Below are 16,409 nucleotides of genomic sequence, written 5' to 3'. Positions count from 1 at the left end.
GAGAACACCTTTGCTGATCAAAACTCATCCTGCTGTTGTTTGGTTTTTTTTTTGTTTATTTTTTGTTTGTTTGCTTGTTTTAAGTGGCGCCAGGGAGAAGCAGTGCCCGGCTGTGCTCTGGGCACTTTCTCGCTCTCACCCAGGAGCACCAAGGGCGCCAACTGACACGATGGGGCAAGAACACGGCTGGGGGAGAAGAAATGTGTAAGAAAACGCTCGAGTGATAATGACAGAGAAGTAAGAAAGAGCCAGGGACCCAAATCCACGCAGTTATAACTTTATTTCGGGTGCCCCCCCAGCCCCACCGCCCCCCCCACAGCGCCCTGAGGCGCCGCCCCTCCCCCCCCACCCTGAGGCGCCTCCGCGGCCGTTACCAAGCCCCGCCCCCACCTACGTCACACCACCCCTCCGCGCGAGGCGCCGGAACCAGCCCCCTCTGCGCATGCGGGCGGCCCTTCCCTTTTCCCGGCCGGCGCGCCGCCTCCAAGCCCCTCCCCTCCTTCACCGCGCATGCGCCCCTCCACCCCCCACCCCCCTCCCAGCCTCGCACATGTGCTCCCCTGCCCGGCGCATGCGCGCTGCGCGCCGCGCCGGCCCCCCTCCCACCGCCCCCCGCTGACGCCGCCCGGCGCACGCGCCCTCCCGCGCGGGCCGGCGGCGCAGGCGCAGTACCCGCCCCGCTCCCTCCGCCTCAGCGCGGCGGCGCATGCGCGGCGCGCGCCGTCGGTGCGTGGCGTGCGGCGTCGGCGGGGGGGGGCGGGGCGGGTATATATAGAGCGCGGCCGGGGCGGCGGCCTCCCCCTTGTCCCCCGGCCGCCGTCGGTGCTGCGTGCGCAGTGCGTGTGCTCCGGACACCGGGACACGCCGGCCCCGCCGCCGCACCCCCTTTATTACTAAAAAAAAAAAAAAAAAAAAAAAAAATTTAAAAATTTAAAAATCCTAAAAAAAATAAGATCCTTGAAAAAAAGATTTTAAAAAATCCTTTAAAAAAAATACTTTAAAAAAAATTTAGAAAAATCCTTAAAAAAAATCGCTAAAAAAAAAATACTTAAAAAAATAATAATAACCCGTCCTTCCTCCTTGCAACCGGCCGGTTTTTGATATATAAAAAAAAAAAATAAAGCCCGGTGAAGCGAAGCGAAGCTCAGCGCAGCTCCCCCCACAGCCACCGCCACCGCCTCAGCCCGGAGCCGCCGCCGCCGCCCCGAGGAGCCACGGAGCGAGCCTGCGCCCCGCAGCCGTTAAGCGCCGCCGCCGCCGCCTCGGCCCCGACCCCGACCCCCGCCGCCTCCTGAGGCAGCGCCGGGCCCGCCGCGGCCTCCTCGCGTCGCCAGCGCCTCCGCCTGCTGCCCCCCAGCCCTCCCCGCGCCGGGAGACGGCGGCAGGATGAACCCCAGCGCCCCCAGCTACCCCATGGCGTCCCTCTACGTGGGGGACCTGCACCCCGATGTGACCGAGGCCATGCTCTACGAGAAGTTCAGCCCCGCCGGGCCCATCCTCTCCATCCGCGTCTGCAGGGACATGATCACCCGCCGCTCGCTCGGCTACGCCTACGTCAACTTCCAGCAGCCGGCCGACGGTAAGCCCGGATTTCACAAATACATATATTTTTTAGCCATTTTTACACATCTTTCTTTTTTAGGGGGGGGGGGTGCGGGGGAGCCATTTTGCCCCCTCCCGCCGGCCCCGGCCGCCGCATCCATTTTCCGGCGGCGCGGGGTGGGGCCGGAGGCCGGTTGGAAGAGGTGGGGAGGGAAAAAAAAATAAAAAATTAAAATAAAAATGTTTTTTTTGGGGGGGGGGGGGACGCGCACCCACAGGGCTGACATGCGGCCTGCCTCGTGGCGGTTAAGAGGGGGGGGGGAGGCGCTTCCGCGAAGCGGGGTGGAGGGAAGGAATTGGTGGAAGAAAGCAAAAAAAAGGGTAAAAAGAGCCCTGGGGACGTTCCCCCGGCTCGGTGGCTCCTGGGGTGGAGGCGTGGGGGCAGCTGTGACTCGGGTTGCTGGGGCCAAAGGGGGGGGGAGGCTGGCTGGGAGGCAGCGCGGTGGTCATCAGCACCCTGTGAGAAGTGGTGAGGGGCTGGGTGTGTGTGTGTGAGCGTGATTCACAGGCACCAGGAGGAAATAGGACGGCCCGAGATCGTCGGGGACTCCACGCACCCACCGTCCGCTCCAGGCCGAAGCGCTGGGGCAGATTCATCACGTGTAGGGAAGGGGGGGGGGTTACACGGGCCTCCTCTGGCTGCTCTCTGCCATGTCCTGCTCTGGTTGTCTTCCCGCTACACCCTGACGGCTCGCTGACGAAGTTGCTTTTTTTCTCTGAAACTTGTTTTACGCGCAACGCTGCCATTTCTCCAAAGTTACATCAGCAGAGAAACTTCCTGTGTAGCGCTCACCAAGTCTCTGCGAAGCTCGGCCAGCCGGCTCGCTCCTCCGGAGGGGATTTCGGTAAAAGAACCGAATCCAACCGATTTTAAGTTCCGTGGAAACCAGTTAAAAGAAAAAAAAAATTGGCCAGCTAGATCATATTTGATTTCAAGTACAGTTAAGTAAACAGCTTTCCATTAGAATGGGTTTATTTTCGAGCATATGAAAGAGATTTGAATTACCAACTTTTCAGGCAATTAGATTAACTGGCTTTCAGAGTTGGCTTTCGCATGTAACCATTATCAGATCGGGCTTCTGGTGCCCCAGCGTTATCTGTGTGCAAGTAGTAAAAGTTACTGTCTCGTCTCTTTAATAAGACATTTCACTTGTTATCAGCCCTCTCGCTTCAGAGAGCTTTTAATTTATTCAGACAGCGTTGAGGAGGAGAGAGTTTAACTGCTTGCCTTAACATTCTTTCAGTTGATAAAAAAAACTGCCATACGGTTTACTCTTAAAAAGCAAAATAAGTGGTCAGCACAGTTCAGCACTGTGATATGAGAATGGCAAGGCAGAAGCTGAGGGTGATTCAAATGCTTTTCCTCCCTAGTAATGACAACTCCGAGAGGGTCGACCTCGCCTTTGTGGTTACCTAAACAGCCTCGTCAACCCTACACTTTGTGACTTAGTTTAGTAATTTGCCAAATGGGGGGGGATAAACAGAGCTGCTTCACCCCAGCAGCATTTGCATTCAGGGTTTGAGAATGTGCCTCTTAGGAAAATGCCATTACTCCAAACCTGTAAGTATTTTTCTGACGTGGGGGGTGGAGGTGTCCGTGTTTGACACCCAGTCTGGTTCGGCTACAAGCATTTCTCCTCTGTATCAGACAGGCACGGGCACCTCACTGGAAGCACAAAACACATCGATGTGACCATGTGACTGTACTTCTGCAAGAATTCGATGTTCTTGGCAAATACCTAGAAAGTGTTTGCTGATCTTTTTTGACAGATCGCACTTTCCTGAAGCCTCGAAGCATTTTCTGGAACCTTGCACTAGCAGCTCTGAGGATGAATGGTTATTCCTGTAGTCATGTTGGTTGCTTTTTAATTCCAAGCTGGCTGCCTTTCCTTGGTTTAGCCTAATTCTTACCTACATCTCAGACTACGCTCATTAAACAGCCGGTAACAACTAGCTGGGCTTTTGAAAAGGTCTTTGAAGGTGTGCTTGACATTACCAGCTGCCTGTAAACCAGGGATCTCAAAGCTCTTCCGAAAAGTAATTAGGCCGGGTGACACACTCGTGAGGTATGCTCACATTTCACAGCCGTGACTTCTCTGAATTTGAGTCACTGTCCGGAGTAAAGCCCCAGCAATCTTGTTTAATCACTGAACTGGGCTTATCCTTGAGTAATCGGAAACTGCACTTTTCCCATCAGTTGTTTTTTTTGTCAGTGGCTCTGTTTCCAGGGCTTTATTATCTCGTAGCTATCCCAGTGGAGGTTTAGCACCCGGTGTGCGTTCTGTGCGATTCTGAAGTTGCTGCGAAAGTTGAGCGGCCAGTTGCTCGTGACTAAAATGGGAACCGGTGACTCATTCAATAAAAGCTCCAGCAGAATCAGCAAAAGGGTAGCCTGGGTAGGTGTGTCCTCTGGGTAACAAGTTAACTACCGGATTGAATTGTCCCCCTGCAAACTAGTCCAAGGGTTCCTGTGGCAAGCTGTAGTGTGATAAAAGCCAATTTTACTGCTTCCAATTTTTTCTGAGTAGCAGCTTATGCCTAGTGAAGTATGTAAAGTATTCTAGTCATCTGTTAAAGTATATTGTGGTATGACTTTGGTGCATATGAAGCTGAAATCTTCCTATTTCTTGCACTTCCACTCCACAGAAAAGACAAGGAGGGTTTCCCTGCTGTCCTCGTCCTCATGGAGAAATTGTATCGGCCTACGATTTGTGCTCACTGCTAATTCAGTTTGCAAAGGCTGGTGTGGAATCAGCCACCAGCAATCGCTTCGGATCAGACGTTTGGGAAGCAAGGCCATGAGCACACATTCCTGAGGAGTTTCAGGATTATTCTAGAAGCAATTAGCACAAATTAGGAAAGCCTCTTTTCGAGTAAAAGCAGGCCCTGTTGCTACTGCTGGAAATCACAAAGTGTTTATTACTGGCACTTCTGCTGGCGCTGGCAGTAATAATTGTAATGACTTCCAGGGCAATCCCAAAGTGTTCGATGTTTCTACCACAGCAAGCCTGATATCCACAACTTGTTCTGTTTGGCCAGCAGGTTTTTTTTTTTTTTTAGTAATTTGCTGTTCTAGTACTCCTTGTGTCTAATTACCAGTAACCAAAGCTGGCTCCTTCTCTCCTGCTTGATTTATACCGAAGTTTGTGAGAGCTTTGTGAACTTTCACAAAAGATTGGCAGTGCTTGTATTTCTGTGGCTTCAGCTCTGAATCGGTTGTTGGCTGTTGTGTGACTGTAGCAGTAGTTTCTGTAGATGATTTTTCACAAGCAAATGACTTTTACCTGTCTGTCTAGTTAACCTCTACAGATGTCTGTCTTCAAATCCATTTGTGATCTAAAAACACGGCACTAAAGGAGATGCCGTGGTGTATTAGCTGAACGGAGGCCAACTGCACATTTTCTTTGGCCATAATATCCAGCAGCATAGCCAAATACATGAGCAGCACTAAAAGGAGAATAAAAAAAAAGGATTCTGGTTGAGTTTGGCAACGTGGTTGGCCTTCGGTCCTTCTCCTGAGAAAGACAAATAAACCAGGTGGTTACTGGTTTTAAACTAACACTGAATGATTTCAGTCATGTTCATGTCGCATTGGTACCGATGGCTGTGACCTCAGGTATTTATTGGGGCTATTTTCAGGGTTCTGCCAGACAGGCAGGAGCAAAACTGGAAAGGAGCTAGTGCAGGAGATGGTGTCTGCCATAATTTAGAGCTGTCTCTCTTTCTTGCTTAAATGTATTGTTGACTTAAAACATCATAGGCACATCTTGTTGCTTTGAAGAGACATGAAAACTGAGGACGTCTTGACACTTCCCTGTCTAAATACACTGAGGTCTTAAATTCAGGCTTTGAAAAGTCAGCTATGGAGCTCTACTGGAAAAACTGCTCCTCTGGAGTCACAAAACCTTGCATTAGTTCCTTTTGCTGTTTTAATACTTGCTCCTTTGACCTGTGTATTTCATCATGAGCTTTAAATATATATTATGGGAGATTTTTAAAGTAAAGCACTATTTTTACTTCTCTTTGAACTGTGCCCGGCCTAGAAGCCCATCACAGATCTTTCTTTTTGTCACTAAAGTGTTGCGTCGAGAAGCTGCTTGAACTGCACCTGGCTCAGTTGCAAGGCAGTTCTGTCAGTTTAGGGCTGCTGCTGTCTTAGGAGTTGGTATGTAAATATTTGCAGAAGGACTAGTGTGGGCACAAGTTGTACCCCCGAAGCATTTTTTGATACACTATGGCCAGCTGCTCTTTCTCCAAACGTTAAAACCTTTCCTCCTGGGGAATGGGGTCATAACTGCTGTCAGTTGATAGACTTTTTCCTGTCTGGGTGCCATTTTTTCATGGTGGGGTACAATCACTGGGACTACTGGGGTTTCTACTGCTTATTCATCTCACCCGTGCTCCTTCCTGTTTCTTCAGCACAGCTTTTGCTGAGGAGTTTTCGCTGGTTTTTACTTGCAGAGAAGAGGGGGGGGTTATTTGCATTGGAAGTTTGGATTTGCATCTTGGTGGTGATGATACTAGACTAAGCTAAAATTATTTGAAGAACTGTACTCAAAACGCTGGTTTTGCACTTCCTAAAGCAACTTTAGTGTTTCCTACTAACTCCGTGATGTTTTTTTCCAGCTGAACGAGCTTTGGATACCATGAACTTTGATGTCATTAAAGGCAAACCAGTGCGCATCATGTGGTCTCAGCGCGATCCATCTCTACGCAAAAGCGGTGTAGGAAACATCTTCATCAAAAACTTGGACAAATCAATTGATAACAAAGCGTTGTATGACACATTTTCTGCTTTTGGAAACATCCTTTCTTGTAAGGTTAGTGCAAAATTCTGGGTGCATTTAACGGTTTGGCATTTGGTGGGGGAGGAAATACATGCGGGAAACATTCCATGGCTGTTACAGCAAAGATTTTCTTTAATAGGTGGTATGTGACGAAAATGGATCCAAGGGTTATGGATTCGTACATTTTGAGACACAAGAAGCTGCAGAAAGAGCTATTGAAAAAATGAATGGTATGCTGCTTAATGACCGCAAAGTGTAAGTACATAAATACGGAGCTGTAGATCAACAGACTGAAACTCTCTTTAAAGTAGACGTGGGCTTTTAGAGCTTACCTAGAAGAGACAGGTTGTTCTAAACATTTCTCATCTAAAATGACTTAGAATTTTTGTGCTAGGAATACTACAAACTGTGTTACCTACCTACTCTAAAGGCAGAATATGTTCAGAAAACTCTGCTAATGCACTTCAGGAAAGAAAAAAGTTGTCTTAAAAGTCGGTGCTGTAATGAGAGTTTGGGAACTTCTCTTTTCTGGTTTTACTGGTCTGAGGTAAAGCACAACTCTTACTAAAGTTGTGTGATGGGTATGTTACCGTTTTTTGAGTGAATCTTAAGAGTGCTGAAGCTACTAAATCTTGAGTAGTGGTCTGATTATGCTGAATGTTCTTCATGTCTGTTAATAGACATACCTGGGGAGCAGGAGTAGAAAAGAAAACTTATGAACACAATGGATTAAAAAATACCTGTTCTCTACTATAGGAAAAAAAAATAATCTTTTGGCAATTGTATAGTGATACCTAGGCTGGGCTGGGAGGAGTGAGTGTGCCTACAGCTGTGCTTAAGGGATCATTATGGTGTTTGGTGTAGTTGCAGAAGAATAGCTCTGTAAATACTTCAGTGGCTTTGGAAAAAAAGGGTAACAAATTGGCATCAGCTTACCCTCTTGGATTATTTTTAATGGGTGGATCAAGCCATGTGCAGGGAGAACATATCTTTTGAAACTTTAGTTTTCCCTCTTGTTCTGTGCTTGGCTGGCACACTGTGTATGTTTTCACTCAGTTTGCTCTTTATATAACCTTTTTAAATCAGTAAAAATGCCAGCATACAGGCATAAACCACATTACTTACATAAACTGTGTTTAATAAAACGCATCATAAAAGCAAGTGAATTAAAATATTCTGCTCACTGTCAAAATCTGCTGAACAATATTGTTTTTATCTTTGGTTATTACGAACCTGGTGAAGTTGTCAGTATTGAAGAAACTGTTGAGCTACTGTATGCTGCATTATTGAATTGGTTAGGTTTGGAACTATGAAGTTCAGGTGATGATTAGAGAATAAAAGCCTGTAACCAGAAATCGGTGCCTCTTGTACTCTCATAACTTCTGTACTAGAGGAGTTCCTTGGATTGTAGGGTGTTCTGTTCAGCCTCTGTTCCTTCTCTGCCAGTGTGAGCTGACCTTTAGTGTTCCCAGCCAACTTGCAATGGTATTTGACTACAGAGCAAGCTGCACTATTTATTTCTCCATGCCTACTGAGAGAGGTGGGGGAAAAATAAGGGTTTGCTTTGATACAGGCTGGAAAGGTGTCTAAGGGCATGCAGAAAGTTGGTTAAATAGCTCTTGCTTAAAAGCTAGGGTGCAGAATGGCTGCCAAGTTTTTCGTATGACAGATTATGCTGGTAACTAGAATTTCAGTTTACTTAGTACTCTTTCCCATTGCCTGTGTGTCTCCTGATGTCAAGGGCTGCAGAAGAGCAAACAATATTGCCAGTAGTTTGGAATTGTTCTTATGCTTGTAGTTGTGATAAGCGCACTGATACAGAAAAGGATAGTAAAATTGTTTTTCTTACAGTTTTATTTTGAATATTTTACTTGAAGAATTTCATGCCTGTAATGAATAATGAGACTGATAAAGAATAAAGTATGCCAGATGATTAAAGCAAGCCTGTCAAGGTGCTACAATTTACTTTATTCTATTCTGTTCTCATGAAACTAGATTCGTTGGAAGGTTTAAATCCCGTAAGGAACGCGAGGCAGAGCTTGGAGCCAGAGCAAAGGAATTCACCAATGTTTACATCAAGAATTTTGGAGAAGACATGGATGATGAGAGACTTAAGGAACTCTTTGGCAAGTTTGGTAATGTCTTACGCTTTGAGTTTATATAAACACCAGTGAACTTCAGCTCTTACAGCTGTATGGTGCTTTATAATAGGAGGAATCAGATTGCTGGCTGAACTTTTTATTTTAAAAGTATGGAAAACTTAGTATTTGTATCAGTGTGAATTTGAAACTGTAATTATATCCACTAAAGAATTTAAAGTGGCCATAATAGAATATATAATCCTCCTATCAGAATTGTTTGATAATTTGGAAACAGTGTCTAGTCTTTTTGATGGGTTTTGCAAACTCTTTAAGCTGTAAATGGAAGTGTTTTCTATTCTAGTACAGATTGATGTTGCAAGTTCTGTACAGGAAGCATGACAAAAAAGTTTCCTGTAGCTTTTTCACCTTGCAGACTTAGCTTTATTCAAGGTATCTGTTTTCATTACTTGGTTACATTGCGGTGGCTTCCTTACTCTGAAATAATGAGGAACTTTGCCATTGGCAAGCTATTCGGTTCTGTCTTGACCCTCATTTATGCTCAGGGCAGAGTTATGGTAAGCATGTCTATATGTGATGTGTCACCAAGTTAGGAAGTGGCAAAGTTCCTTTATCCAGTTAGATCTTACACTGGTTTATAGGCTGTATCTGTTGTCCTCAGCCTCGTGGCTTTCTATATTATATTTTTTTTCCTATGCTTTGCTCTTCTCCAGTGGATATTGTGCAAACCAAGGCAGAGCCTTGTATGTAAGATACCCTATTGCAACAGTATAGCAGCATTCACAGGAAATTCCTTTCCACTATTGTGTTTGTGGATGAAATGGTAGCAAATTTAGCTCATGTCTCTGACAATTGAGTCTGAACCACAGCTTTTCAAAGGTTTGAAACAGCTGAGCTGGGATCCTTTCACCAGGACAAGAGGTGTGAAGCCCATAGCTAATAGAAGGCTCTCCTCTCCACCTTTCAATACCTGTTTCAAAGGACAAAAGCACCAACACTTCTTAAACATCATGGGTTTTCCCCATTAAAATTACTTCACTTTGAAGTTAAATTTGTACTCCATTTTGGCTGAAAATACAGTAGTTAAGAAATTCAGCGTGGCAGACATCAGCCATAAAAGCTGTAGTTCAGCCTAAGGGCAAATCAGCAATTTTATATTAATGGATGGTGTTTACTAGATACTATCATTGGTGCAAGAGTCTTTTGTAGTATAAATGAAGAAACTAAATATTAAAACTTCTAAACAGTGTTGAAGATGTGAAGAGAATATGCTCTGTATACACCACATAAAGTATTACATTCTCCTTTTAGGTCCTGCCTTAAGTGTGAAAGTTATGACTGATGAGAGTGGAAAATCCAAAGGCTTCGGCTTCGTTAGTTTTGAAAGACATGAAGATGCCCAAAAAGTAAGCTTTTGTACTTCGTGTTAGGAATTCTGTAACCTGAGACTCAAATAATAAGTTTCATTGAATGCTTTGGAATCTTGTGAGTTCATTAAGGGCTTTTAATTGGTCAAAAACACTGCAAAAGCAGGGATCTTCTTCCTAAGGGACTGAACATAGTTGATATCACTTAAAATGCTTTCCTTTGAGGAAATGTCAGTTGATTTGAAGAGCCTGTTAAATTAAGATACTGAGAAAAAGGCTCTGTTGTAGCTGGGCTTGAAGGTTTTGATGAGGTTTGGATTCCTTCATGCTGGGCAACATGCAAGCATAGTAAATTATTACATCCCTGCAAAACCCAGATGAATCATTGGATCCAATTTGGTTGCACAAAGCATTTGTGCAACTGCAAAGCAGAAGGGATGGAGGTTTTGAACTTCAGGACTGCTAAGTCAGCAGGAAGGCTATTAGTTTTATGGAGTACGTTTGGCATAGCTGTAAGAAAATAGCCTTGTGATTTTGCTTTTACCTTGAAAAGTAACTGTGGAACAAGGGTCCCATTAATTTGTGTGTATGTCTGTAACATGCCAGTGTGCTGTATAATTTAATTCGTTGGCAGCTGTTGCTTTGATGTGTCAGTTTGCTGTGGCAGGAAGGACATAGCATCAGGAGAAAAAAGCAGCACAGAGCAGATCAGGGGCAACAAATGAAGTTTGCTTTTCAAAAGGCATTTCTGTGATTTCTCAGTAATGCGAGCGCACGAGCAAAAAGCTGGAACAAATCCTGTCTTAAATGTACATTTTTCTCAGCCTTGCGTTCATTCATCAATGAGTTGTTTCTCTCACAGGAGTCAGGATCACACATGGTGTGTTTCAAGTAACTTAGAATACCAATACCTCAGTAAATGTGATTTTTATATTTGAATTACTTTTTCTTATGGCTGAAAAACACTGAAATATAAGCCACTACTAACATCTTGTTCGTTAATGAAGGCTGTAGATGAGATGAATGGGAAGGAGCTCAATGGGAAACAAATCTATGTTGGCCGGGCTCAGAAAAAAGTGGAAAGACAGACGGAGCTGAAGCGTAAATTTGAGCAAATGAAGCAGGACAGGATCACCAGATACCAGGTTTGCTTTTAATTCAAGAAGACTACTTTTATTTTTAGATTTAAGCAAGTCATTTGCTTTTTAAAATAACTTTACTTTTCTTTTAGGGTGTAAACCTTTACGTGAAAAATCTTGATGATGGCATTGATGATGAACGCCTTCGAAAAGAATTCTCCCCATTTGGTACAATCACTAGTGCAAAGGTAATGTTAAGTTTGTAGATTGCACTCCTCCTTTTGTTGGTGAATGATGATCACTAAGTAAGAGCAATTTGTTTCCTTGACTCACAGAAATGTGACCCAATTACCTATCAGTGCTACTGTTATATATACATGGACTTCTGCTTTCCTGATTTTTGTACATCTCAGATTAAATGCATCATGCTATTGTCCTTCCTTGACTTAAACTGTGTATTACTGCATGAGTTTGAGAAAAATAGCATCTTCTCATTGCAATGGTATGCTCAGTGTTACTTCACTGAGATTTTAATCTGTATTCACTAAAGAATTAACTCATTCAGCAGTGATACTCCTTTTTTTTTTTCATAAATGCATTCAGTAAAGCAAACCTGTGGTGTCACATGTATAGTAAGCTGAAAAAGGAGATTTGTGCAAGTTGAGTAGGGAAAGACATAAAATTCTCTTGTTTAAAAACTGTGCTTTGTACTTGGCAGGTCATGATGGAAGGTGGGCGCAGCAAAGGATTTGGGTTTGTTTGCTTTTCATCACCAGAAGAAGCCACCAAAGCTGTCACAGAGATGAATGGTAGAATTGTGGCTACTAAACCATTATATGTAGCTCTAGCGCAGCGTAAAGAAGAGCGCCAGGCTCACCTCACCAACCAGTATATGCAGAGAATGGCAAGTGTAAGAGCAGTACCTAATCCTGTAATCAACCCCTACCAGCCAGCACCTCCTTCAGGTTACTTCATGGCAGCTATCCCACAGGTATGTATAGAGATGAGTAACAATATTTTGTACCATGTAGCAAATTTGTTTAGATGGAAGAGTAAATAAAACAATTAGAATGTATCTATAACTTCAGCATAGCAGAAAAGGGGATTGACTGTTCAGTGTGCCCTCAGAGGATAACAAAAGTACATGTTTTTGCATTTGACAGACTCAGAACCGTGCTGCATACTATCCTGCTAATCAACTTGCTCAACTTGCTAGACCTAGTCCTCGCTGGACTGCTCAGGGTGCCAGACCTCATCGTAAGTCACTTCTTTCCTTCTCCAGTGATTGTGGTAAACTCGATAGCCTTTACCTTTGAAATTTTACAGACATTTTCATGGTATTACAGTCTTTGCCATGTTATCATATTCCTTCTACGCTCTCCTCACCATGCAGTGTTTCAGTGTGTAATGTGAGATACCTTTCCTAAAACAGCATTCCAAAACATGCCTGGTGCTATCCGCCCAGCAGCGCCCAGACCACCATTTAGTACCATGAGACCGGCTTCTTCACAAGTTCCACGAGTCATGTCAACGCAGCGTGTTGGTGAGTTTCACTTATAAAAACTTAACTTAAAATATAAAACCTCTTTTTTTTTAAAAAAAATTTTGCTGGTTCAGAATCTCTCAAGCATCGGATCAGTGTCACATGTGGTACTGCTTCTCTCCTTTTCTGGCTCTAAATTGGCAAGCCAATAATCACCTTTTACTAGCTTCTTAAAATATTGTCCCATCAAAGAATGAAAATCAGACTCCAGATGTAGTCCTGTCTCTAGCACTGAACAGTTCTTCTGTTATTGTCCGTTTTCATAGTGTTGTATGAGAGCTTCTACCATTTCTAAATATCAATGTGGCAATTTAATAAGTTGCATGGAAGAACACTGAGATGATCCAATTTAGCTTTTAACTATTTGTAATAGAATACTGTGAGCTGCTATTGTGCAGAATCTACACATCACTGAATGAACCAGAATTGATTGTATTGGAGTCTTAACTGAGAACATATTAGCTGGTGGTTTTTAGCTATCCACTTCAAGAGTATCTTTTTTTTAGATGAGTGTTGAGACAGTGTGTACACTCAGGAAATCATGGCCTTTGAGGTTGGGATGAAACTACATCAATACTCAACCAAAAGTGAATTGTTTTCTCATACATCTTTCTAAAACATGTTTGTTTTGTTTTGTTTTTTTAAAAAAAAAAAAAAAAGTAAGGTGACTGGAGAGTAACAACCAGTAGATTTCTAGATTTGAATGTTCAGATGGGACCAGTGATGTGATAATACGACTGAGATGAATCTGTAATGCAATACTTAAATTATGTATTTGGTTTTGGTTATTTCAACTTTTGTACAGTGTATGCTAAATTAAAAATGGGACTGTTCATAAGCAGAATTGTTGTCTTTTCAGCTAATACATCAACACAAACAATGGGTCCACGTCCTGCAGCAGCAGCTACTGCAGCTACTCCTGCTGTACGCACAGTACCACAATACAAATATGCTGCAGGTGTCCGCAATCCTCAGCAGCATCTTAACACACAGCCACAGGTTGCTATGCAGCAGGTACGTAATTTTAGGAACTGGTCATGCTTTTGCTGTTCCTTTTTTGAAGATGAAAGGCAGGGATGCTTATGATTAAGAGTTTCCTTTGTTATTGTAGAATTGAGGCTCTGCATTATGGCACCAGTTTTCAGCCTCGGGGCTTTAAGTGTATTTCAAGTTCACCTGGGATGGGATCCTGTGTTACTTCATATTTTCTTGATAGCTTGATGCCTTGCTTGATAGCTTAGCCTGAGTGTTCTGTGTTTGCTCCCCAGTGGAGTGCTTGATGCTAATCTCCAGCATCACTCAGCCCTAACCAACACTACTTGATTAAATTGACTTGAGAGTCATTTTTTTCAGGTTTCTGACAGTGTAGGCATTGCTTATGCTGAGTTGTGTAACAGATATTTGAAGCTGTGTGTAATTATAAAATAGAATTTAATTTTGAAATGGTGTAATATTAATTTTGCAGCCTGCTGTCCATGTGCAAGGTCAGGAACCATTGACTGCTTCCATGTTGGCTTCTGCCCCACCGCAAGAACAAAAGCAGATGTTAGGTATGTACATGGTCTCTCTCCTGATGCCTTGTGGTGGAGGAACACTCAGAGTACTCTGAAATGCAGAATAAATGGTTTTAGGAGTAGAACAAGAAGGAAGTTGTTGCCCTTTTCCCTTGAATCTTAAGCTGTGGTCATCAGATGAGATCTGTGACTCCTGATAACTTTTTTCTAGGTGAACGTCTATTTCCACTCATTCAAAGCATGCACCCTACTCTGGCGGGTAAGATCACTGGTATGCTGTTGGAGATTGACAACTCTGAACTCCTTCACATGCTCGAGTCTCCTGAATCTCTTCGTTCGAAGGTGGGTGAGCCTTTGCCTCCTGCTAATTTCGTAAGCAATTAAATCTACTCTGATTGAACGGGTGTTTGTGCTGGCATGGTGGAGTAGTGGCAATGCAACATTGGCCTGGGGTGACAAGTTAGAATATTCTGTTCTGGTGGGTGGCAGAGACTTACGTTAGCATGAGCTGGAACTAATGTTATCCATTTATTGTTAATGATACAGGTATTGCTTGCATGTATAATTTAAACCACTTCATAAACTTAAAAATAATTAAGCTTCCCTCTTAATTATTTTTTTTTTTTTTTACTTCCCAGGTTGATGAAGCTGTAGCCGTACTACAAGCCCACCAAGCTAAAGAGGCTGCTCAAAAGGCAGTTAATAACCCCACTGGGGTTCCAAGTGTTTAATAAGTAAGTTTTCTGAGGAATGCAGCTTTATAGGGTGAGTAGGGCAACAGTCCCTAGTCCATGGCCTTACAAGCAGTGTTTCCAGGCTCAGTATCATTTGGAGCCGCAGAAAGTAGGAGCTGTGGTCATGGTGGTAGGATATTTTTATACTTCATCGTGCATATTTAACTGGAATTAAAGCATTGTTTTGAACAGCATATTTAGCTGGTATTGCTTTTGGGCATGCCTGCAAAAGGGAGAAGTTCTGTCAAATGTTGCTGTTCATATTGCTCAAGAGGAACTTTTGCAAATTTGGGGGGAAGTAAGCTTAAATGATACTAAGCCCTACTGTTCCTTACATCTTCCTTAATGGCAGTTAAAATATTATCCTGATTACATTTTCTGAGTGGTTAATATCTTAATTTTGCATGACGGGAAGAGGCAAAAGGTACTACATTTACCATTTCAAAAGTGGAAAAATGTGGAGTTGGGGATAATGTAGGTGTCTATTCCCCATTCCTTTCAGTTGGGTTTTGCCTGTATGTGAACTTCTCACACTTATCAGCTGAAAAGGCCTGCTTTTAAATTTGATCACTTAAAATCTTCATCTTTCTTGGTCTCCTTGCAGGCAGGAAATGGTCTTTTGGAGGCAGAATGAGTCATGCTGCTTTTTTCCTTTCTTTTTTGCTCGTGACACTTTCACACTGGAGATTAAAAAGTGTTGAACGGTTGTCTAGCCTAAACTAAGCTGCCCAAACTTAGAGAACATTACGCCTTGTGTTCCATGATGCTTTAGTAATTGGAATTTGAAAATGCTCTAATTGTTTGAGCTGACCTTAGAGTAGAGGTCTCTGTTCTGCAATCAGGTTACAGTAACAAAGTCTCGTGCCCAGCCCTTGTCCAAGGCTGGGCTGTGCAGAGTTCTGTTTAGTTCCAGACTTCGTTCTACCTTGCAAATGATTGCAGCCTTGAGGAACTTAAATATCTCTAAAAAGTGGGTTATCTGCCTCTATGATACCCTGCTTGTAACGAACTCTAGCATGATCAATACTGTGAAAGTACAAAGTATTATCCAGCTTACAGCTGCAGAAAGCAAGGTGCTGCTTTGAGTTGAATACCTAACAGCATTGTTTTTGTTTACAGAAAGATCCGGGAACTACAATCTAGAACTTCGCTTCACCGAAGAAAAAAAAATCTAAACATGGAAAAACTATTAAATATTGAGAAAAACATTGCAAAATATAAAATAAATAAAAAAAGGAAAGGAAACTTCGAAGCTTATGTACAGAGCAATGCCGGGGCTAGTAAAACAAGTGCTAGTCCTAGATTACTTATTGATTTAAAATTAAAAAAAAATAGTAAAATAAAAAATACAAATTAATGTTTTATAAACCCGGGGGAAAAAGAATTTTCAGCACAGTAAAAAAAAAAAAAAAATTTAAAGCATTCCTTTCTTTAATTTTGTAATTCTTTACTGTGGAAAAGCTCAGAGTATCACCACTGTTTTAGTTGACAGTGAGAATTGATAGCTGAGCAAAGAAACGTAATTTGGATTATAAAATTCTTGGTTTAATAAAAATTCCTTAAACACTGATTTACTTGTCATAGTTTTTTGTACGGTGTCCTTCTGATAAGGTAGTGTTTCAGAATACCAAGTTAGAATCCACCTTGAGTATGTTTTAGCAGTTTGGCAGATTAGCCTCCATTT

General features: G+C 43.0%; 1 protein-coding gene across 2 annotated transcripts; it reads left to right on the top strand.

Annotated features, from left to right (window-relative positions):
• Positions 1-803: 803 nt before the first annotated feature.
• On the top strand, positions 804-16,295 carry PABPC1 (poly(A) binding protein cytoplasmic 1). Of its 2 annotated transcripts, none has more exons than XM_082754299.1 (15): positions 804-1,579; positions 6,229-6,422; positions 6,529-6,644; positions 8,385-8,515; positions 9,800-9,894; positions 10,863-11,000; positions 11,087-11,182; positions 11,653-11,925; positions 12,098-12,191; positions 12,367-12,477; positions 13,337-13,491; positions 13,943-14,027; positions 14,203-14,333; positions 14,630-14,725; positions 15,845-16,295. In XM_082754299.1, the coding sequence occupies exons 1-14, from the start codon at positions 1,387-1,389 to the stop codon at positions 14,720-14,722; spliced, it is 1,905 nt and encodes a 634-aa protein (XP_082610425.1). In that variant the 5' UTR covers positions 804-1,386; the 3' UTR covers positions 14,723-14,725; positions 15,845-16,295. The 2 variants fall into 2 exon arrangements, with proteins under 2 accessions (XP_082610425.1, XP_082610424.1); XM_082754298.1 differs by having other exon boundaries at positions 805-1,579; positions 8,385-8,524.
• Positions 16,296-16,409: the final 114 nt, after the last annotated feature.

This window comes from Aythya marila (genome assembly GCF_965140915.1).
Source record: "Aythya marila genome assembly, chromosome: 2".
Lineage (NCBI taxonomy): Eukaryota > Metazoa > Chordata > Aves > Anseriformes > Anatidae > Aythya > Aythya marila.
This window is presented reverse-complemented; position numbering and strand designations above follow the sequence as displayed.

Excerpts from the sequence above, each read along its gene's own strand:
- PABPC1 (XM_082754298.1), top strand. The coding sequence starts at position 1,387 with ATGAACCCCAGCGCCCCCAGCTACCCCATGGCGTCCCTCTACGTGGGG. Across the intron at positions 1,580-6,228 it reads CTTCCAGCAGCCGGCCGACG|CTGAACGAGCTTTGGATACC; the intron begins GTAAGCCCGGAT and ends GTTTTTTTCCAG. Across the intron at positions 11,926-12,097 it reads TCATGGCAGCTATCCCACAG|ACTCAGAACCGTGCTGCATA; the intron begins GTATGTATAGAG and ends TGCATTTGACAG.